Genomic DNA, 22,756 nt, shown 5'->3' on the forward strand with positions numbered 1-22,756 from the left:
GGGCGCAAGGGAAGGGAAAGGAAGGAGGGGAAGGAGGCCCTGGGGAAGGAGCTTGGGGGCTTTGGCTCGGGAGGCGGAGTTGGAGCGCCCTTCCCTCCTCGCCGCACCACGGACTGTGTTTCAGGCGTGGGGATCTATGCTTCCGGCGGGCGCAGCCGGGTGCTGCTGATAAATGGGTGTGTACGCAATTCTGGGCAGCGGTCCGCTTCTAAGCTAAATGAAAAACAGACAATATCCCCGCCCATCGTTGCAGTTGTTAGCACCTGAGAGGCCAGAGTTGGTTTGTGCAACTTAATCTTTTCTATCTAAATTGAAACGTAGTGAAAATAACAAAACATTCTTGTGGAGCCCATGAAGAGCTTAGATCAATGTCACTAACAAAGTTAGGGCTGCACTTATGCACAGTGGTGCATTTTGAGAGACACCTCTATTTGGTGTTTCTATTTTCTGAAATATTTTTATTCTCTTCGTCTGTCCTGGCTGGCTGCAGTTACTCTGAGTGCATTCCTAAATTGCTGTGACCATGCCTATGCAGCTGTACAGCAGGATTTGTTCAAGCAATTAACATTTGATAGTAGCATTATTACTAGTTGGTCCCTGTCTGTTACACGAGGAACATGTAACATGTACACAGTCATTACTAGCAGGCTGTTGGATCAGCCAGGAGACCTTTCTGGGTTCTTTCAGGAGAGGTGGGAGCAAGAGCAGGGCTGCATGAATTATTCTGCAGTGCTTCAGTTTATGGGCTGCAGGCTGGGAATTTATCTTTGTAAGGATTATTTGCATGTTTGTTAACACTTTATTGCAGTTAAAGGTAATACGTGTTAAATATTTAATGTGGTTTGCAAGAACATACAAATGTTGTAATTAATGTAAGAAGGATTTTGAAGATTTATTGTCTTTAGAAAACTTACTTGCCAAATATGGCTCAGGTACTTTCAAATAATCTCAAAAAATACTGAGATGCTTGTATGTAAGTAAGAAAGTAATATTGCTGCTTCTACATAACTTAGTAATGAAAATTTAAAATATTTTTCCCTTGACTTTTTTAGGCAAGTTTTGAGCATAGTTTTACAATATGTTTTTTTGTTCCTTAACAGGTTTTTGTTCTCCAGGGATAAAGCCATGGCTGAAATGAGCGATATCAGCGTACAAAAACTAACCATTGTTCAGCAGGCAATAGCCTCTTGTTGTGGAGCTATAATTACATCATTTTTCGGTAAGGCAAACTGTGAAGCTGGCCACAGAGAGAATCTTTACAAAGTGATTACTGTTCAGTTTGACAGCATGATGTCTGCTTATGTATATTTCCACTAATGTGTTCAACAAAGATATTTTTTGATAGTTTTCTCAGTTTGTCTTTTAAAAAGCACGGTTAATTGAAATCTTTTCTGTCTCTGATAATCTCTAACCATTTCTGAAAATAAGAATAATATTGACTAACTTTTAATTTCTGTTTCTTTTTTTCCATTTGGTGTAGTTACTCATTCTTTCTGTTGAGAAGTTTCTTCTTTCTGTTGAGAAGAAACAAAATTATTAATAAAAATTGATTTCCGTATTTCCTGCTGCTTAGAAAATATTTTAGATAAAAGTCTGTTTTTCAGTACAACATGCAACTCCTGCAAGGCTGGTCCCTGTGAGGCATCCCCTTCATGTTACCACTTTAGTAATAGTAATTTATTCTGCTCTGATGTCTTACCCTGTCAAAGACTTATTGCTGAGTTTGGTTTTTTTCTTTCTTTCCCTAAAAACTGCTTTTAAGGATACATTTTTGTTACTCTATTAAATTCTGGATGGTAGATGGAATTAATCTTGTGCTTCACGTTTAGTCACATCACTCAGGACCTCCTTCCCCATGTGTACCTAAGGAGGCATTGGTTGGTTACATTCAGCACTTCATGTCTCATGGAATTCTCCAAGCTCATTAGCTCATACTTTGTGCTTCTGTTACTTCTTGTTTTAAGATAGTCTTTGGTTGTGACTTTGGTTTTAATGTGGATTAAGCTGCAGGGAAATGTGCAATTTTCTAAGCACAATTTCCCCCCACAAAATCTCCAAATGTTTACAAAATACGATCTTACCAGAAACCTGTCAAATTCACAGTCTTTTTTTTTCTGTTGCATTATGTGCCCTGTACATCAGACCTGTGGGATTCCCGAGATGGATTTCAATTATGTGTACATACTCACAATTCTAGTACAGGTGGTGGTGGTCAAGAGAGGCATAGGAGACTGGCTCCTGGCTGAAGTGCCAGCCTGCAATGAGCTAGAATATGTGTGAGTGGCTGAAATGCTACTAGATGCTTAATTTTAAGCAATTTAGTCGAACTTCAGGAGTCACATTTAGATCCCTACATTTAGATACTGAAGTGTGAGCCAAATATTCAACCACCTGTTAGTCAAGTGAGAGGCAGCACTAGAGAGCTAAGGTGTGACTGTATTGCCTGTGCATAGGAGTGTCTTCAGCAAGACATGGACCAGAGTGACTTTAGACTCTAGCTGACACTTGGTAAGTAAGGTTGTAGGTCTTGTGTCATTTCTGTCAACTCCGTAGGTATTTTGGATACCTGAGAGACTCAGATGGCATCAGCTGCTTGTATGCAGGCAACTGAATTGAGCCCTCAGCCAATATAATCAGAGGAAGGTGGTCCAGCTGCTCAGCCACTGCAGTGTTCAGCATGTCTCGGCCTGTGATAGTTGTAAGGGCTGGAGTGGAAGTACTGAAATGTTCACTAAACCTTCATTTACTTTTCAAGAACCCCAACGTTTTAGATATTGGCTACATGCAGCAAAAATTTAACATTTTTCTTCTGAATGTTGTATTATGATCAGTTTATTGAAAAAGAACAAACACATGAAGAGTGCTGTGCTATTTTATATCCTGGAGGCCAAAATTTGATTTCGTATGCCTTGTGGTATGCAACTTATAAAAGGTTAGCAGCAGAACGTAATATAACAAGTTTTAGCAATTTCAGACAACATGACACAGTGGTTTTTGGATGAGCTTTGTGTATCTCTAATATTTGATGCCTGTGCAACTGTCAGTAAATTAGAAAAGATCGATTTGATGTCTTGCAAACCATACAGGGTGTATAGTTCTCCTTTGTCTCTGATAACATTGTCTCTGTCTGCTAACATCCCTTTACTCTCTGCCTGATAACATTGTAAAAACTGTTAGTTTTTTGTTTTCCCCTCTGGAAACAAAAAAAGATTGTAGAAGTTCATGATAAGGCATCTGTAAGCATCAACATTTTCAGCACATCTAGGGTGTTTCTAAATGACTTCTGTTTCATTTTAGTAACTCCTCTTGATGTTATCAAAACTCGACTGCAAGCCCAAAGCAATCCCTTCGATAAAGGTAAACAAAGAAATGTGTAGTGTAATGGGGGACACAGTTTGCTTTTTGCTCTTGTATTTAGCTGATAGTTCTCATAATGTTGTGCAGAACGTTTGAGTTTGTTTCTCCAGTGTAAGTGTGGGGGGCAGGGGGGAAAGCAACACACCAGTATATAGTAAACAGACACAGTAGAAAAAAATCCCATACATCCATACCATTTAAAACAGGTGCTTTTTTTCTGTCTTAATATTTTCATTATGGCAGAAGGTACAGCTAATACTGAGTTGAGTTAAACAATAAAAAGCTGTTACTAAATTAATAAATATTTCATCAGAGTGTTTATGTGGTCAGGATGCTGTATCAAAGTTCATCTCCTCCAGAATCCAGGGATTTTTGAAATGGAGAAGTCTTACCAAGTCACTTGCCATATGGGTTCTAAATAGATGAAGATATTGTGCTCTCAAAATGTGCTAATGGTTCTTACTATTTACTTGTACTTAGTAAATGAGATTTAAAAGGAAAGAAGATGACTGGTTTTGCATGTTGAATGTGGAGGTGAGTATTTGCAGTCACACTTGCAAATTAAATTAGGAAAAATACTTGTGTCTTCTGTCCTCATTTTATTAAGTTCTAAAGCCTTCAGAAATCTGCAAATGTGAAGCTCAAAATACGTTTTTGTAATGGCAATAATATTTTATCAAACAGGTTGAAAGTACATGATGTAGAAGAAATTAAAAACAAGTAGAGGGGATGATCTAGTATAAATACAGTCCAGTCTACGATATAATACCTCCACTTGAAGTGGATGCTGAGGTCACGTAATAAAAATTTAAAAGTCTGAAAGATGTTCACAGTTACATACAATAGTGATGTTCAGGTCTTGTGTTAGTTTTACCTTTCAGCAGATGGTAGTATAACCTAAACATATCTCTTGGAGCCTTGTGAAGGCAGTTCCATTTAGTCTAGCAGTCTGAATGGTACATTTTACCTTCTTTCTTTTGATCTAATTTGTCATTATTGACTTACCAAGATTATTTTGCCCCTCTGTGTTGCCATTATATCCAATTTGAAATTGCTGCATAAAAAACAATCTTATAAGCATTAACTATATTCTTATATACCATTTTATTAGGAAAGTGTTTTGTATACTCCAATGGCCTTATGGATCGTATATGTGTTTGTGAAAATGGGGAAAGCAAAGCCTGGTATAAAAAACCTGGGTATTTCAAAGGGACATGGGTAAGAACATTTTACATGTATATAAACCAGTACATTTTTAAGTAGCACACTGTGAAGTTTTCAGGTTTTTTCGGGTTCTACTGGAATCTGTTATCATTTGAGAGGGTCTTCATGTGGTTACACTGCTGATTGATGATATTTCATGCCTAGAAACTTTGCTATGTATTGAAAAACATTTTAGTGGATTATTTTGGGGAAGTTTCTACAAGTTGCTGCAATGCCATATTAGTTCTGAAAATAGTTATTCGTAGGGCTGTCAGTCACTGATAAACACTTACTACTTTGGCTTTTTAAAGATGGAAGGAAATTCTTAATTTTAGTCACATAAATTATTCTGTTCAGCTCAGTGGAACTATTTGTGTGATTAAGTGTGATAGCTTGTGTAAGCAGTTACAAAATTGGGATCTTACAATGATAAGCCATTTTAGAAACATACTTTTAAAGACATTAATTTTATGTTCTGCCAGCTAAAATATATTACTAACTACAAAAGTTTGTACCTAATTATTGCTCTTTGCCTGGTTATATTTTTAGGATGCATTTGTGAAAATTATTTGAATAGAGGGAATTAAGTCACTGTGGAGTGGGCTTCCCCCAACACTGTAAGTTGGATGGGTTTTTTTGGTAACATGCTGTAAGTTACTGTTTAAAAAGTTACTTAATTATTTTTGACAAATTATTATGCTCATTCTTAAGTTACTTTTAAAATTTGGTCAATTCTGAATTTACAGAGTAATCAGTTTGATCAGAAATGTCTAGGGACAGTACAATTTTTGCCAGATTTTATGATCTATTCTCAGTAGTTAAGCAGGATCAATAGAGTTCTCATTCTTTTTTTTTTTTTTCCCTACTATAACCATTCCTTTGATAGTGTCATTGAATCACAGGATCAGACCTGATCCCTGGTGAATGCCAGACTTTGACACATACTTGCTGTTGTGTCTTGTTACTAATGACTTGCTATCAGCAGCACAGCTGTTTCCAGACACTCTGGTGTTGCACCTCATTACCCTCACTTACTTTTTGTAATCATCTTCTTTATTTCAAAGAACTTTGGGGGTTTATTCTATCTGGAAAAACAGATAATTCATTTTCTCTCTACAAGAGCAGTTGACATATTTAAACATTGCAGTCAGATCTCCTCCTGGTCTTCTCTTTAGGCTTAACAGCCTCAAACTGTTTTATCTTTTTATTCATATTAACCTGGTACAGATAGAAATTAAGACCTCTATAATTATGTTCTCCTCCCTAAACCAAGAAAGTTGTGAAATCTAAGATGTATATTAAACTTGTAAGGCACAAAGTGGGAAGTGCCCAGTGGGAAGCACTGGGTACACTTTTGATTTGCACACAGTGCTCAGTGTAGAGGCACAAAAAAAGCAAAGCATGGTGGAGCTCAGCTTTGTTATTTACCCTCCAGTATGTAGCAATTTCAAAATATAAACCCTCAGGACCTGACTGAACTGTTTCAGTTAATACAGTTTTTACAAAACATGTGTACTGTTCTCCAGCAGATAACTAACTTCTTTCCTGGAGAGTGTCACACAGTTTTTAATAGAATATCTAAACTAGGGCATGTTGGTTTTCCAAGCATGACAGTCCTCAGTGTATCTTGGTAATGGTGGTACATGCTATATTGGTACAGACATAACACAGAAGTGTAATTGCCATTTTATAGTAAGATGTGGTGCTTTAACCCCTACACTGAATGATTATTAAATCTATCTGTTGTTACTATAGTCTGTACTATGCTGGTATGGAAAAAGCTTCTGTTTATGCATACCACATTGTCTCTCAAGTAGTGAGTATCATGGCTGTTGATTAAGATCAAGAGCATAATATCCAATTGTAACATAAATAAAAGTTAAGGTTAGTAGTACTTCTGTAATATTTTGTTTGGGTTCTTCATATTCAGATCTTTCACTTCCCATTCTATATCAAAATAGTTCTGGAACTGGTATGAAATAAATTTTAACTGAGATAATCTACCATCATTTTACTTACAGTTTTCCCTAATGAAATGAAAACCTGGGAAATGTGTGGGTTTGAAACTCTGAACTAGAAGCACTGAATTAAAGCCATGGGATTCGTGCTTTTTTTTTATTATTATTAATCCATTGCACACAGCTGGATATTTAACTTTTTTTTTAATATAAGTAAAATATCCATACAAGACAGTTGACTTTATTCTCCTGCTTTCCTTGTATTAATTTAAATTTCCTCTCTTATATTTTAGAATAATGGCAGTTCCTACCACAGCAATCTACTTTACCTGCTATGACCAGCTGTGTGAAGCTTTGAAAAATAGACCAGGAAAGCATGATGAGCACATTCCAGTTATTGCAGGTTCCTTAAGCAGATGTAAGTTGTCCTCTGTTTAAAGAGAAAACAGGAATATAATACTTGTATGCTGTTTTCTTGGGTTTGTTTTGTTGACTTTTATTTAAAGTAAATATGCTGTGGCTTTAAATGAGGGATAGGAAGGAATGCTGTAATTACCCGATATTTCTTGGGCAACAAAACCCTCTAACTTGGAATAACGAGACTTGGTTTTGCTGTAACACTTTCACTACATTTGTAATTTGTTCAAAATCTTGTATTTCTAGACTTCTACCAAGGAAAGGTTAATTTAAGTCTGTTCTGCCATGAATCTAATAATAAATGTTATTTTCTATAATGGAAGGTACATAGGTAATTTATAAGGAAGGTGAAAATTGGACTTGTACACGTTTTACTGCTGTATGATGTGTATGGAATTCGTATATTTTCTTGCTTTTGTTTATCCTTTTCCTCATCTATTTTTGTAGAATTAACTCAGATAATATATTTTAGGGCTTTCTTAGAAGGGTCTCGTTATGCAGCTCCATGTTCTACCTGTGACAGCCATGGGGGCACTGGAAGACTAGTGGAAAAAGAATTGTTATTTTGTGGTGGTTTAGCACATTTTTCTTATTAGGCTGTTCCAGATTTTAAATTCACATGTAAAACCTTTTCCCAGCAACGGAAGAAGAATTCTTAGATCTAGTAAAATTTTTAATGTCCGTTAGATGTGTGGTGGTAGCTTGTTACTGAATGATGATTCACTGACTTGTGCAAGCTGCAGGAGTTACTTTATCAGATACAGATTGCCTACTAATCATTCTTGACAGTTTAAAATAGGAATGGCAAAGATGCTTAGAAATCAATAAAAGCTTAAATCTGTAACCACAATTCTTGTCCTTAACAAAAAAAAAAAGCCTTAAACATCAAGATCGCATTCTTTAATTACAGTTTAAAATGGCAACTAATGAAAATTAATGAGTATAAGTACTTGAAATTTTCAGCCTATTTATGTGTTAAATCTGAAAATGAGGATTCTCAACATGTTGCATTGATTACAATGTGCTAGCAATGAAAAAAACCTCTAAACAATAAAGTATAGGTACTGTGAATAGGTATGGTTTTTTTATCTGGAAAGGAAATTTCTTTTGGGAATTAGTTCAAGGAAAATGGAAGAGTTGAAAAGAACCAGATGTATAAAGTAAGGTGAGACATGACTTGAATGTTCAAGAAATTGTACTATTAAATACTGATTTTTTTTTTTTTTTTAAAGCCATGCTTCTCTCCTTTGCAGTCAGTTCTGCTACTGTGGTGAGTCCCCTGGAGCTGATCAGAACTCGAATGCAGTATCACAAGCTGTCCTACAAGCAGCTGTACCTGTGTGTCAGCACCAAAGTGGCTGCAGATGGATGGTTGTCCCTGTGGGGGGGCTGGACTTCTACTGTTCTGAGAGATGTACCTTTCTCAGGTAGGGTTTATTTTCTGTGCAGGTTTTTGCTTATGTTTTTATATTCTTTTTCTGTGCTTTTAGGTAATTTTAATGGTTAGCTTTAGGAATGACTGAGATTTACTTTTTCTCTTTTGAGTGTTTTTATTTATAAATTCTCTGAGGATGTGATTTTTTTCACCCCATTTTGTTTGTGAATACCAGATAGGGTTCATGGTTACATTCCCTTTCTCTGTAGTTAGACTCTTTCTTCTCATCTTTAGCTTACACAGTGACTTTGTTTTTGAAGACTTTCAGTCTTTCAGTTGGAAATTTTCTCTGTGATAGGAATAGTGGCTATTTTCTGATAAACATGCTGTTACATAATTTTGAAAATGTACGAGAGTGACACAGTAGGGTCTTCAAGATTTTTTTTTAAATCAAGATGGAATAGTTTGTATAACTGCTCCAAAAGGCTCTTTAGCAAAGCTGTAAAGCTGAAAACCTAGAAGAAGACAAGTCTGATTCAAAGCATAGCTAGTCCTAGGGCGATCCCTTAAGATCACTGGGACAGATGTTACAGCGGAGAGTGCTAAAGGACCTGAAAGCCCCTGTCCCTTTAAGGCCTGTTTCTGTCAGAGCATTTTTGGATCATCAGCCATCAACTGTCATTGAAGCAGTTTCTGTCACTGGGGTAGTACCAGGAATAACATCTTTGAACACTTTATGTTGGCCCAGAAAAATTCTTCAAACGTATTCTTCGAAAAATTCTTATCCAAACCTGTTTCTGGAGTCAGAGAACCCTTGAAGTATTTGACCTGCTCTCTCTGTACATTTCAATAGTAGGTTTTCCTCAAATCCTGAGAATGCCTTCTGAGATACTGCCTACTTTTACTTTTGCAAAATGTTGGAGGCTAGGCATGTGTGCTGTGTCTTCATGGCAAGAAAATGCTGTGAAATTTTTCTGTTGGCACAAACTCCAGAAGTCAGTGCTGAATGAGGCTATGGATATGGAGCTGTCATTTGCAGTATTTAGTCAATCAACTGCCTTGAGGCTACTCTGTAATTCAGCCCAGTAGTATATAGTTTGGAGTTTTAGTTAGAAAGCGGAAAATATTATATTGTGCAGTTTAGTTCAGCAGACGGTCACAGAAACAGATGTTATTCCTAAAAGTTGTTTGCTGGACTTGCCTTTGACAGTCCCCACAGAGGCATTCCCCTATGAATAATTCCAGAGAGCAAAATCATATTTTTTGGTTCTCTCAGAATGAAATTTTATACTGTGCCTCAGAAAAGTATGAGGCAGTTCTGAGCAACGTTTAATTTTGTATAAAGTGTGTTTTTATAGAATTAGTGAGATCTATGAAACGTGAAATGTGCCTGAAAACATAGAGAGTAATTAAAAGCCTACATTTTGATTGATGTTAAATTGAACATGAGCTTTATAGTGCTTGGGTTAGATTGTATTAAGGTAGGGGTTACATGAGGGAATGACAAAATGACTAGGCTAATTTGTATCATATGAAGAAATTTGGGATATGGAGAACAAGGGGAACAGGGCAACCTGTCCATGGGTTATCACATAGAACACTTACGCTCTCAGCTCTTGTTTCTGTTTGCTTCTTTTGACACAGTAGAATTCTTACATCTGGACTTGATATAAGAATTTTTCTATTTGACATACAAATCTGTGGTAATGCAAGTTTATTTGTCATCATAGCATTGTATTGGTATAATTATGAACGTTTCAAGAAGATGATATGCAAGGAAGTTGGTGCAAATGAACCTACATTTTTTATTTCTTTTACTTCAGGAGCAGCATCTGGCTCTGTAAGTAATAATTTCATTTCTAGTACTACTCTTTATTATTAGAACTAATAAACTATTTAAAAGAAGTATGATTTTAGATGATTCTTTCAGAAATATTGTGTATTTTGGGGTACTTGTACTTTAAACACCTGTGGTGTGGCATTCAACCTGACTAAATAAATCCAAATAAACTACAGTGTTCTGACATAAAAGACTTAAAAATATCATGTGCTTGGAATATCAAATCTAGTTTTAAATCATGTGTGCACTTTAATTTAAAAATTTAAAAATTTTAACCCTAAAATTTAATTGTTTGTGCACTAACATTAAAACTGATTTCCTGATAGATTGCAGCTGTCGTAACTCAGCCATTTGATGTAATGAAAACACATAGGCAGACACAACTTTGGGAGAGTGAGACCTTAAAAAGTAAGTTGCTGGTAAGAATAAAAAAACCCTATAGTGTTTCAAAAAATAAAACTTAGTGTTTGGGTATGCCTTTTGGTAGGAATTTTAAATATTTGTCACTTCTAAAGCATATGTAAACATTTTATTACTCAGGCATTTTTTCTTCTCCAAATTGTATCAAGTGAAATTTTTTTATCTCCTAGGAGAATAGCATATTTCATTAATGGCATGGAAGAGGGAAAAGGTGTAAGTTCAGTACAATTTAGCTTAATAAGGTGGTATAAAATGGAAAGAAAAGAAATCCAAAGCTATTACATTTAGGCAGACCAATTGCAAATTTGAGATGTCCCTGCTTATTGCAGGGAGGTTGGATTAGATGACCAGTAAAGGTCCCTTTGAACCCAAACTATTCTATGATTGAAATAAGTTATATTTAAATAGGCCAAAAATTAACTTCTTAGCAAACATTCAGGTAAACAGTGATCTAGTGGAAAAGTCTTCAAAAAAACATTTACTGTCACTTGCTCCTGCAGACTAGAAAGAGAAAGTATTGTGCTCAGGTTGTGTATTTTTTACCTTCTTTTCATGTGATTTTAAAAATATATTTTTGAGGGCATATTAATGAATGTCCCAACATCCTCAAAAGATAAAAGAGGAAGTTTCTGTTTTGTTCTGGTCAGTAGAGCTGACTCTGTTTTATACAAGTTGAAGTCCTATAGAATACCTTTTTTTTTCCATTGCTTGGAATGTGGACCAGTGAAGGACTTTCATTAACTTAAATAAATATTATATCATGGCTTTAAGAATACACACCATTAAAAAGGCTGAGTGTCCAAACAGTTTCTGCTTAGAAAATAAGTGATCACTTTTTGGCATGAGGTTTCATTCTCTCAGGTAATTTTTTTTTTTCCTAGTGTAATTCTTGAAAAAATGTATTAATATTTGATTGCAGAACAAATATAAAAAGAGCTTTAAATATAAATAGTTACTGTGTTTCAATTCTTTTCCTGTGCTGATGAATGTAAGAATTCCTTACTAACACCACTTTGAAACACGTCTGCCATGTATTTATTAGGTTAATATTAACCAGATTAATATATATATTTAAAATTTTATTATGGTAATCTTTAATTTGTACCAGTTTAATTCTTTCCAAATCCAGTTACTGCTAGAGTTGAGCACTGACTACGCATCTACATTTTGACCCTCTGTGACTGCAAAAATATTTTATTTTAATCCCACTTTCCAAGTGCTGTGGGATATTCTTGATGAATGTATTCTATAAAACAGCTTTGACTTTTTTCAACTGTATCAGCAATCTAGGGAGGACTATTGTAGCTGTTCATATATCTCACTCTAGGTGTTACTACGGTCTTTTCCATGTCATGCTGTTTCAACTTGTGTATTTGCATACTGTATTATTTTAACATACTGTATAAATAAGATGGATAAAATAAACAAAAAAGGAGTTAAGCCTAACAATTACATCTGTGGCTGTCTCTGATTTCTAAAAATACTATTCTGTGGCATTGTATGGATTGCCTAATTCACTGTCGTCTTGTACTGTATTGAGTTCCACAAAGGGACAGTACATCAACCTGGGCAGTTATGAGGAAAATTCTCGCTAGAAATGGGATTACTGGATTATATGCTGGTAAATTTTTTCCTATCTCTAAAAAAAATTCAGACTAGAGAGTTCTTAATTATAGATGTTAACATCCATAAATTATATAATATTTCCATTTCTGTGAACACTGTCAGTTATGCAATAGTTTGCATACATAAAGCAACAGACATGCAGACCTTGGGCTCTCCAGGAATCCTCTTGGTAGAGTACCATGGGATAAAGCTCTGGAGGGAAGAGGGGCTTGAACAAGCTGGTTAACATTCAAGAATCACCTCCTCCAGGCTCAGGAACAATGTATCCCAGCAAAGAGAAAGTCAGGTGAAAACTTAAGGAGGCCTGTCTGGAGGAAGAGCTCCTGGACAAACTCAAACACAATAAGGAAGCTGGCAGAGGGTGGAAGCAAGGACAGGTAACCTGTCACAGAGAAATGGTCCAAGCAGACAGGGATCAGGTTAGGGAATAAATAAATCTGGCCAGGGATGTCAAGGAAAAGCTTCTATAGGTGTGTTGGTGATCACAGGAAGACAAGGGAAAACACCGGCCCTCTCCTGCATGACTCTGGCAGCCTGAGGAGGAAATGACAAGATATTGAGATTAAAATGATATTGAGATAAAAGCCTATAGAAGTTCATACTTACATGACCATCTGCAAGAGATATTCCAAACCCAGGATACGTACCAGTCTTCACCACACTGCACGGGTTCATTGGGGGCCCTCGTGTGGATGGCTGCAGTTGGTTAAGCCTTGCAAGACTTGTGTTTGCTGGAAGAGGTTAAACTGCTTTACCCACTGTACAGTGATGGTGTAGCTGGGTAACAGGATTTGCATATTTCAGAGCACTGATGCTAACAGAAGTCAAGACACCACAACAGATCAGTATTACTGATACTGAATTCAGTTAATAGATTAGAACACTTACACTGAGGTCTTGACAGATGGGTAGCAGAATTTAGAGATACTCTCTTGATCAGCCACTAGCTCAGTACTGTTGGCCACACGTAGCTGAGGTGACTGGAGTTGGTCTGCCTGGCTTCTTGCTGCTGTTCCAAAGCAACACAAGTTTTCCATAGGTCATGTGTCACCTGCGCTGACTCTCTGCAGATGTCTTTGCATTTCAAGTGGAAGTAGAGGGCTGGCTGTGTGCAGACAAGGGGGATGCAGCCTTATTTCCCTTCCTCTAAACTGAATTACTTTCTAACCTCTGCTGACAGGATCACAGTTGACTGTAATGGGAGACATTTAACACTTAAATTCTATTATTTATACATGTGACCAGGAGTCTTCATTTGAGTAGATGGCACCTCTTCTGTGCTGGAGCACAGGAGCTCTGCAGGTCCAGGTGCTCCAGCTCCATGGAGTCGGAAGGGACAGAGAAACAGTGGACTTGGGGCAGGCAGACCACACAAGATGTCAGAGGTGAGGGCATAAGGTTACTACACTGGTAATACCACAGCCAGTAAATTCAGTGTTTTGAGGTATGTGGGCAGTTCTAAACTGATACACTATGGTATCAATATATTGTGATCAACTAATTGTACTGCAGCACTTGGGTCTGAAAACAAATAATAGTGAATACTTCCCTTTCTCTTCTGGGCAGGTATTATTCCACGTCTGATTAAAGTTGCTCCTGCTTGTGCCACAATGATCAGCACATACGAATATGGAAAGTGTTTCTTTTCTCATTTGAATGAAAAAACGAATCAACATCCTTAATTCTCCTTCATCCAATTGTATGGAGTCAAAGCATATGATGGAAGTTGTGCCAAATTTAAATCTGTGAAGATGTTTTTTAGGATTCCCAGTGAATTTCTACCCTTATATTTGGTAACTAAATAAAGCTTCATTTTTAACTGTTTCACAAAGGATTAATTCACTCTTTTTATTAAGACTAAGAAAATACATATCACCCTTAAACTATCATTGAAGATTTTGTGACTTCTCTTGCAGCTAGAGAGAAAAAAGGAAGGAAGGAAGAACGAAAGAAAAAAGAAAGGAGGAGAAGAAAAAAAATTGAGGCTGGACATAGCAATGAAGAATAATGACTTCCCCTGTGTTAAATTTTCAGTCATGATTTAACATTTTTGTTGGTTTTTAAAATGATGTTTAAAAATGTTTTGGGTTTCCAGTTGTAAGATGTATTTATTTCTCAGTAAGGAGGTTGATACAGGGTGAATTCAATAAATATTCTTGCTGCTTGGTATGTTTCATTCTGTACGTTTGTTGTTTGCAGCTCTGTATTTTGTGTAAGTGCATATTATAAAAGCTTCTTGGGTTTATTTTAAATGAAAAATTCTGTAAAACTGGAAAAATACTTAAGCTCATTAGACACAGAGAGAGCATGGGGAATACACTGATAGGGACACCAGGGGCTTTTTGGTTAAGGTAATACTTGAAGAAATTAAAGCACACATGGACATTGGAGCCAAAGGCCCGTATGGGTGCTCTGCAGGAACACTCCCTCGCATGTTTCTGGGAGGTGGAAGCTGCCACTGTCACGGCGCTCCAGGGCAGGGCCAGGCCACGCACACTTCATGTGGGATCACCTGTCTTGGAAGGCCAAGTTTGCTGGCATAAAGAGAGGTGGTTCCATGGCAGTTTGACTCCGCCCTGTGTCCCTCTGAAGGGAAGAGCATGTTGAGGTTGCTGCCATAGGCACAGCCCCCCTCTGCCTCAGCGTGCTGCACTCCTGGTAGGAACAGCTGCCGCTCTGCACTTGCCTGTAGGCACTCAAATTACTAAATCAGAGCTGCCTCTGTATGATTTTTAAATCATTTTTTAACTACCCTCACTACCTCCCTCCTTTCATGCGTTTTCAATACAGTTGTTGAATTCTATCTTTTGTGTATTTTTATGAGGGGTGTGCTGATACAAAAGCAACTCAGTAGTCATACCATTAAGACACTGACATTTGGGTGTGCTTTACCCAAGAAATGGAGTTCAGTCCATGGTGTAAATTCCTCACACACTGAAAAATGCTCTTCTTGTAAAGACATTAGCTACCATGTTAGATACCATGGTGCTGGCAAGAGGTGCTGCCAGAGGCAGCAGAGATGCTTAACGCTGTTCTTCCACTGTGACTTTTGAATGTAAATTTACAAAATAAGGCCTAAAAGAAAATAGTAGCATCAGACATTGTATGACACTGAATGCTACAGAGCAAGAAAACCAGTCTCCCCATTGTGCAAGAAAAGTATTTTCTATAAACTCAGTAATATTGTAATTGACGGTCTTCTTTTATCCTGTGTGATTAAAACAGAGACAACAGCGTGTAACTGGTGATGATACAAAATTTTTAATTTACATGCAACATTTATGGAACATCAAGGCAACAAAACATACAGTTTCAGCGGTTTAAAATTCTTTTTTTAAAAATTATTAATGTTTAGAACTGAGAAAGATGCACGACTGATTGCCCATGCACAAAATGACACCCAGAAACACGTGTCAGACTACATAAAAGACTTCAGCTAAAAGACACATGTAGCTCTAAGAAAAGAGCCATCAGTGAACATGACTGAAGATCATGATTACTGCCCCCTCCAAAACACTGATGTGGTGTGACAAGTGTTTAACAATAAGCAAGACCGATTAAATCACTGTACATTGATGCAGAATGTTAACTTGTGGAATCTGGATTCCCTCATTTTATTTGTAGTAAAAATGCATCTCTAGTTTACAAATTTATATTTAATAATGTTACTCAAGAGACAGGTGCTTAATGCGATAACAAAAAAAGTTCCATGAAGTAATGGACATTCTGGCGGTGTACGAAAAGATTTAATGGTCAGAGTTTATTACAGAGAAATTAACTGGGTGGATATTGAGGGCTTGAAAGACCTGGTGGTTTTGTTAAACTGCTTTAAAATTCTGTATTAAAATAGCATCAGTGGTTGTGTACCCTGCCATGGATATAGTGACCTCCAGCAGCATGGACTAGAGAGTTGAGATTGATTTTTATCCTCCACCTAAATCCAACAGTACCTTGAGTTCCAGAAATGCATAGCCTCATACTTAAAAAGACTAAATATTTCTTGTAGTTTCAGTAAAGGTAAGAATGAATCCTCTTTCAAGCCCACCCTATGATGACCAGTTTAAAGTAGTTGTGCCAAGGTACCATCACAAGAGGTAAATCAACCAAACCAACAGAGTGTAATGACATACTGTAAACACCGAGGAGTAAGCAATAATTAAAAATCTGTCTTGTATTGCAGCTACTCATGTAAACAATTTATGAAACTTCTTTGGCACAAAAAAGCATTTTCCCTAGCACTTATAAATACAACGTACTTACATGCATTTTACTTTTGTTTAAAAAGTTACTAATCATACTGATAAGCATTACCTTGATTAGGAAAATTCATAGATAAAGGATCCATTGTATCTTACAAAGAATTAAGAATATAGTTTGCAATTCAAAAATTATTTTGCAAACTTTGAAACTGTAGGGTAATCTGGAAAGTTAGTTACATTTAAAAAATTACTCCCTTTTTTTTTTTCCTCCTATCAGTAATTTAAATCAGTGGCAAGTAATTTGAGAAAACTGACTTAGAGTTCTGCTGTATTACCTAAGCAAAAAGAATACCTATTGCACTCCTACAGGGATGAGGAAAGTCTTTAACACACAACTACAGTCATTACATTGTTTCCCCTTTTTCACCCTCCTTCGGATCTTGCCAATAAACACAGAATCTAAACTTTACAAGATGCTTACCCCCATCATCCAGAGCCCCCATCTTTTCAGCAGGAAATTTCTTGTATGATGTTAAGATTATCTGTAGCCCAGGCCACTTAAAAGCATTTAGTGAGTTTGCTCACCATTAACGAATCACTATTTATGCTTGATTTATATGATCAAGTTACATTTGTTATTCACATGCAGCTTCAAGAGTTTGTGTTTCAGTGTGATTCTTCAGTGTGACTGGGACATCTCCTAAGTGCCATGATCTTAACAGGAATGCAAAACCTAAGACTGAGTCAATTTGAGAAACACTGTTGATAGGTTAAATATGCTATTTGAGGTCCTACGCAACGTACACAGATGAAAAGCTGGATTTTTAGGTATTTATTTGCCTACAAAGACTGGTGTTAAGGATTCCCTGTCTGTTCTCCAGGAGCTGATAAATATTTAAAGCACTGCAGAGTACAGTGGCTAGAGCAGGTCCAGGCTAGTGCAAGGAGAAACAAAGCTGATGGCATTTAAGTATAGGACTGATTTCCAACTGTTTCATTTTAAAAATCAGTAATAAACATCAGATTATACATTCTGTACCTGACCAAGAGATTTAAATAATTCCAGACCAAAATAGAAAATCTGAAAAGTCCTCTGGGGGAAAGAAGAAGCAAATGAAAAATGACCAAATTAGTGAATTATAAAGGTAATCATGAAAAGAATAAATAAAGCAGCTTATTATTTAACTCAGAACTAGCAGTCTTCACTGCAAGTTTTTTTATGGAACATAAATCAAATGCATACAACACAATCTTCCTTGTGTGTATCTCAAGATGGTGTTAAGCCTGGACTTGTCATTTCTGTCGTGGGACTTGCAAGGTATTCACTTGATTTCAGACTTGTGAGAGACTTATAGCTTGCTACTGATGTAAGAGAGCCACAAAGACCAAGCAATGATGGAGTGTCTTCCTTTCCTGTTAAGAAAAATAAGAATTAAGCTAATAATTTTTGCAGCACAAGATTAGTTGACCACAAAAAAATGAGAGAACAGAAAAAGCTGTTTAATCTACACTACTACGAATTCCATACTATGCTTCAGCACAGGCATGTTTCATAAATATGATTGGGAAGACACAACTGACACCACACCTTCCCTATCCAGGTGGTACAGAGATCCCTACAGGCTGGGCTGAAATCAGTCTTGAATTAAATTAGATTTTAATACTGCTTACAATTAAAAAAACAACCTCAAAATTCTTCATCCTTGATATTAAAAAAAAAAAAGGAATTTTACCTATTCTGTAACACTAAGGTTCTGTATTGGCAAATCTATTTAAACCTTAGAATTGATGAGATACAAAAAGGATTCTTTTATAATAATTTATATTCTATACCCAAAATACTACTATTTCACAAATCTTCCAACATTTTCCTGCTTTTCACAATTGCCCACAAGATGGAGCAGCTAAGCTTTGATAAGCATACAGGTTTGAAAGGGGCTATGTGCTTACATTACATTTATATACACAGTTCATATCACGTTCCTCTCTCTATTTAATGGAAACACTGTCAGGCTGCATCTCCACATATAAATGCTAGATGCCAGATGTAAGAATGACAGTGGTAGTTGCAAATCCAGTGCCTTTAATCATTCTTTTAAAACAAACAAAAAAACAAACATAGAGTTTGTTATAGCAGAAAGCTCTCAGAAGATCCTCCTTGTAGTAGAGCTGACTGGTTCTGTGATGGAGAAGGAAGAGATGTGCAACATATTTGAAGTTTAGCTTTAAATACAGAGGAGTGGGGTGGGTATCGTCATAAATCCAAACTTCTTCAAATCAAAGTCCTTAGGGAAAGTGAAACAAGTCATATAACATAATGAAAATCATGTTTTTCAATGCATATTTTCTTCACACTGAAAATTCGTCTCACAGGGACTGAAGTTCAGAGCTATGAAGAACAAAATTAAAGGAAGACATTAGACTGGCTCTGTACCTTCATTTAACAAATTAATTCCATCTTGCTTCCCATCTTGTGAGTGACCTGGATCCAGAGAGGATTGAGAAAGACTAACTTCTGCTGAAAGTTGGTCCAGACTTTGAAAACTTTTCCTGCAAAGCAAGTAATATTTGATAGCAACACATTTAAAGCTATAACAAGTTATCTTCAACTCTCCTTAAAAAGTTTTCTTTAAAAACCTATGCAGTTAATCTTTCTTCTCTTAAGCACTATTTTTGTTTATTTCCTAAGCCAGTTCTTTCCTAAAGCAATGATTTCTTGTTCTGCCCTTTTTTAAAATTAATCCGAAGGAAGAAAATTTTTATGGTAAGCAAGAGAAACTGATTTTAATTACCAGCTGATCCTTGTACATTGTAACAAGTGACTCCAATAGGATATGTTCCAAAGTATGCTGAGGGAAATACATCATTTTCATCTCCCTGTTCCTGTAAGGGGGAATCAAAATAAATATTAAACTTACTCATCCCATTGTTGATTGTGCTTTCTATAGAGTAGAGTGTCCAAGGCAACAGCATTGACATCCAGAGCTCCTGGGGAAGGCCACTGATTGGTGAGGTGAGTAGTTAATTCTTGTCTTGACCTCAAGTCATTATTCTTTAGCACAGTTCTGTGAATACAAAAAAGAGTCTATTAAATGCAATTAAGATAAAGGAAAACCAGGACACAGATGATCACAGAATCACTGTGGTTGGAAGAGACCTTCAAGATAATCCAGTCCAACCATCACCCAGCACTGCCATTGTAACTCCTAAACCACATCACCCAGTGCCAGACCCAAATCCTCTTAAACACCTCCAGGAATGGTGACTCCATTACCTCCCTGGGCAACCTATTCCAATGCCTGATCACCTGAACAGTGAAAAAAATTTTCTACTACCTAATCTGAATCTCCCCTGTCTCATCTTAAGGCCATTTCTTTGGGTCCTGTCACTGCAGGCACAGCAGAAGAGACTGACCACCACTCATTACAAACTTTCGGGTACTTGTAGAGAGCGATGAGGTCCCTACTGAGCCTCCTCCAGACTAAACACGCTCAGCTCCCCCAGAATGTGGTTTCTAGACCCTTCATGAGCCTTGCTGCCCTTCTTTGGACACACTCCAGCATTTCAATGTCCTTTTTGGAGTGAGGGGCCCAAAACTGAACACAGTACTTGAGGTGCAGCCTCACCTGTGCAGAGTACAGGGTGATCAACACTATTCTTGATACAGGCCAAGATGCCACTGGCTACCTTGGCCACCTGGGCACACTCCTGGCTCATGTTTACCATCTGTCAGCCAGCACCCCCAAACAGCTGTCAAGCCCCTACTCCCCCAGCCTGCAGCACTGCAGGGGGTTGTTGTCACCTAAGGGCAGGACCTGGCACTTCACCTTCTTGAACCTTTCGCAGTTGTCTTCAGCCCACTGATCAAGTCTGTCCAGATCTCTATGCAGAGCCTTCCTACCCTCCTGCAGATCAACACTCCCACCCAACTTGGTGCTATCTGCAAATTTACTGAGGGTGATCTCAATTTCTATGTCCAGATCATCAATAAAGATGTTAAACAGGTCTGACTCCAAAACTGAGCCTAGGGGAACACCACTAGTGACCATCCAGATGTTCTACTTCAAGTGACCAACAGACTGCAATTTCCACAAAGCATCCTAAACTGTTCATTTTTCCTAGGGGAAGCAACTTAGAAATGCATTGAGGCATATTTATGAACCAAAAAAAAGTTAAAATTTGAATCCTTCTACAAAAGCAATAAAGAAGAGCAACTGCATTTAAAAGGTTCTATCTGCCAGCATAATGGTAATTAACAACCCAGTATTTTGCAAGCCCACTATGGGAATGTGATATGCTTCCCTCACCACCAATTTTTTTGCAAAAAAAATTTTTTTGAGCACCCTCTCATTCCCCCTTCAATACTTTTGCAGAATGAACTAAAAACCAGACATGTTAATTCCACTGTATGCTTTCAGGCAAAATGTAACACATAGTTATTCTGTTTTCTATCACCTTACAGTTTCTAGTAACTTATGTCTATAACTGATAGAAAAACTGTAAACTGAGTATCTTAAATGCTCAAATTAGTTTTGCCTTGTATTCCCAATGAAGCAAACCAGTTCTCTAAAATTCTGGAAATTAGGAAGCTAATATGCCAGTACTGGAAATCACCAAAAGTCATACAGAAATAAGGAAAGTACATAGTTCTTTAGGCTCCAACACAGGACCAGCCTTTTTCCAATAGTACAAGGCAACCTTTGATTTGCCCTTATACTGCTGTAGAATAACTAGAAATAAAAGTATTATCATTTTGTAATTGAGTTTTCTAAGTTCTCCAATCCACAAAGTACTAGACAGTAGTAAAATGTTGCTCTACAATGAGTTTGACTATCTCTGGCCTGAAGCAAAAGCTAATTTACTCATCTCCATACCAAATGTACTCAGAAGTTCAAAGCCAAATGCCATATTGCTATCCAAAATGCCAAACTGCACAGCAAATTCAATAACTATTCATGGCACACATACATTTACATGAATTTTCCAGTAACATTGTCAACAGGTCTATTTTTACAATGCAGTTTTTATTCTGGTGGTATCTGAACTGCTTAGACAAGAACCTCTGTAAGGGCACATAACAGTGCCCAAAGAGCCAAAATTTCCCACAAAACAAAGTAGGACAGTAGTAAGCTCAGTAAGGAATTTTTAGCAGCTGAGGTTGACAGAGGAGATTCAGAGTTTTACTGTACAAGAAGGGGATGAAGCACCACCGTGATTGAAACTAGTTTCAAGAAACTTCTCTCAAGATTACTAATTCCCTCAGCATTCATACAAGTAAACAATCAACTTTTCTACCCAGGAATCCACCCCCTCACCCTCCTCTCTAAGAGATCTACAGGAATAACCACTTTGGTAACTCAAAGCTCTCAATAATTTCAAATATCTTGTATTGTATTCACTTCCCCATGTAATAACCTTAATCCCATGGGGAACATTGAGCATTACACAGGGCTGTTACAGGTTTGTTGATTTGAGGAAACTGAAACAGTGAGATAGCAAGTTCTTACAAGGTTTGCCAGGTACATTACATCACCTCCTCATTCAGAAGGACATCTTGAATGTTTTCACAGAAGTTTCATAACAGGACACAGTTTATATGAACAACTATGCCCACAGTGCCTAAATGCAAATCCACACAGGTAGCACGTATATGCAAATTTCCATTTGGACAACCCCTGTAGGCTATCACAGACACACATCTACAGACAAGTTACTAATAGTGGCATTTTTGCATTTGACATTGGTTTCTATATTAAATATATCTAATATTTCTATATTCCACAAATCTTTATACCATATTAACCTGAAATTTCACCCTTTCTGTGTGAACAAAGAAATTCTGAAGCAAAGCCTCGCCAAACTTCTCCAGGGATTTTAACATAACATTTAAAGATAGTTTTGGTAGATCACTTTTTAAACCACTCCAGCATGCTCAGGAAGAAAACCAGGCATCAAGTAGGATACAGAACTAACTATTCTTCCCTTAAAATTTTTATTTTGAATCTTTAAAAATATGTAAAAATAGATTTGAAACTATAAAGTCAGTCCAAACACTGTATCAAATATATATAAACCAGTAGTATAGACGATAGAAAGTTAGACAAAATATTTACACCCGATGCTATTAGTTACCACCTATTTTATCAGCTTTGTAGATTATTTAGCTCTTTCCTCTTCTGCAGACATTTTTCCAAGTGTCATAAGATTTCACTGCAGCAGAGAGTCATTATAAAGGCATTACCTCCAGAGAGCAATTCTCTTGATACACAAAAACTGCTACTGCCTTTGTTTAACCAGACTTATTGGAAGAGTCGAAGTATTAAACTGCACAGAAACATGAAAGCATTTAGGTTGGAAGAGA

General features: G+C 37.0%; 2 protein-coding genes across 3 annotated transcripts in view; one reads left to right on the forward strand and one right to left on the reverse strand.

The window, feature by feature from the left end:
* Nucleotides 1-95: 95 nt before the first annotated feature.
* SLC25A40 (solute carrier family 25 member 40) lies at nucleotides 96-14,379 on the forward strand. Its single transcript, XM_042044433.1, is given in 11 exon segments — nucleotides 96-176; nucleotides 1,101-1,219; nucleotides 3,298-3,357; nucleotides 4,469-4,575; nucleotides 5,110-5,177; nucleotides 6,812-6,936; nucleotides 8,189-8,362; nucleotides 10,041-10,150; nucleotides 10,477-10,558; nucleotides 12,111-12,191; nucleotides 13,763-14,379. Coding segments are annotated over 10 exon segments (1,017 nt in total). The 5' UTR covers nucleotides 96-176; nucleotides 1,101-1,125; the 3' UTR covers nucleotides 13,879-14,379.
* Nucleotides 14,380-15,434: 1,055 nt separating this feature from the next.
* Nucleotides 15,435-22,756, reverse strand: part of RUNDC3B (RUN domain containing 3B) — a 50,366-nt gene continuing 43,044 nt past the window's right edge. For both annotated transcript variants that reach the window (XM_042044431.1, XM_042044432.1), the window contains exons 9-11: nucleotides 19,314-19,460; nucleotides 18,830-18,945; nucleotides 15,435-17,808 (exon numbers count right to left, since the gene is read on the reverse strand). In XM_042044431.1, coding sequence (XP_041900365.1) covers nucleotides 17,663-17,808; nucleotides 18,830-18,945; nucleotides 19,314-19,460 — 409 coding nt within the window. In that variant the 3' untranslated portion in view covers nucleotides 15,435-17,662. The remainder of the gene's footprint in view (nucleotides 17,809-18,829; nucleotides 18,946-19,313; nucleotides 19,461-22,756) is intronic.

The sequence above is a fragment of the Corvus kubaryi genome, unplaced genomic scaffold (assembly GCF_017639235.1).
Source record: "Corvus kubaryi isolate FWS band 111438036 unplaced genomic scaffold, C.kubaryi_AGA036_p1.0 37398, whole genome shotgun sequence".
Lineage (NCBI taxonomy): Eukaryota > Metazoa > Chordata > Aves > Passeriformes > Corvidae > Corvus > Corvus kubaryi.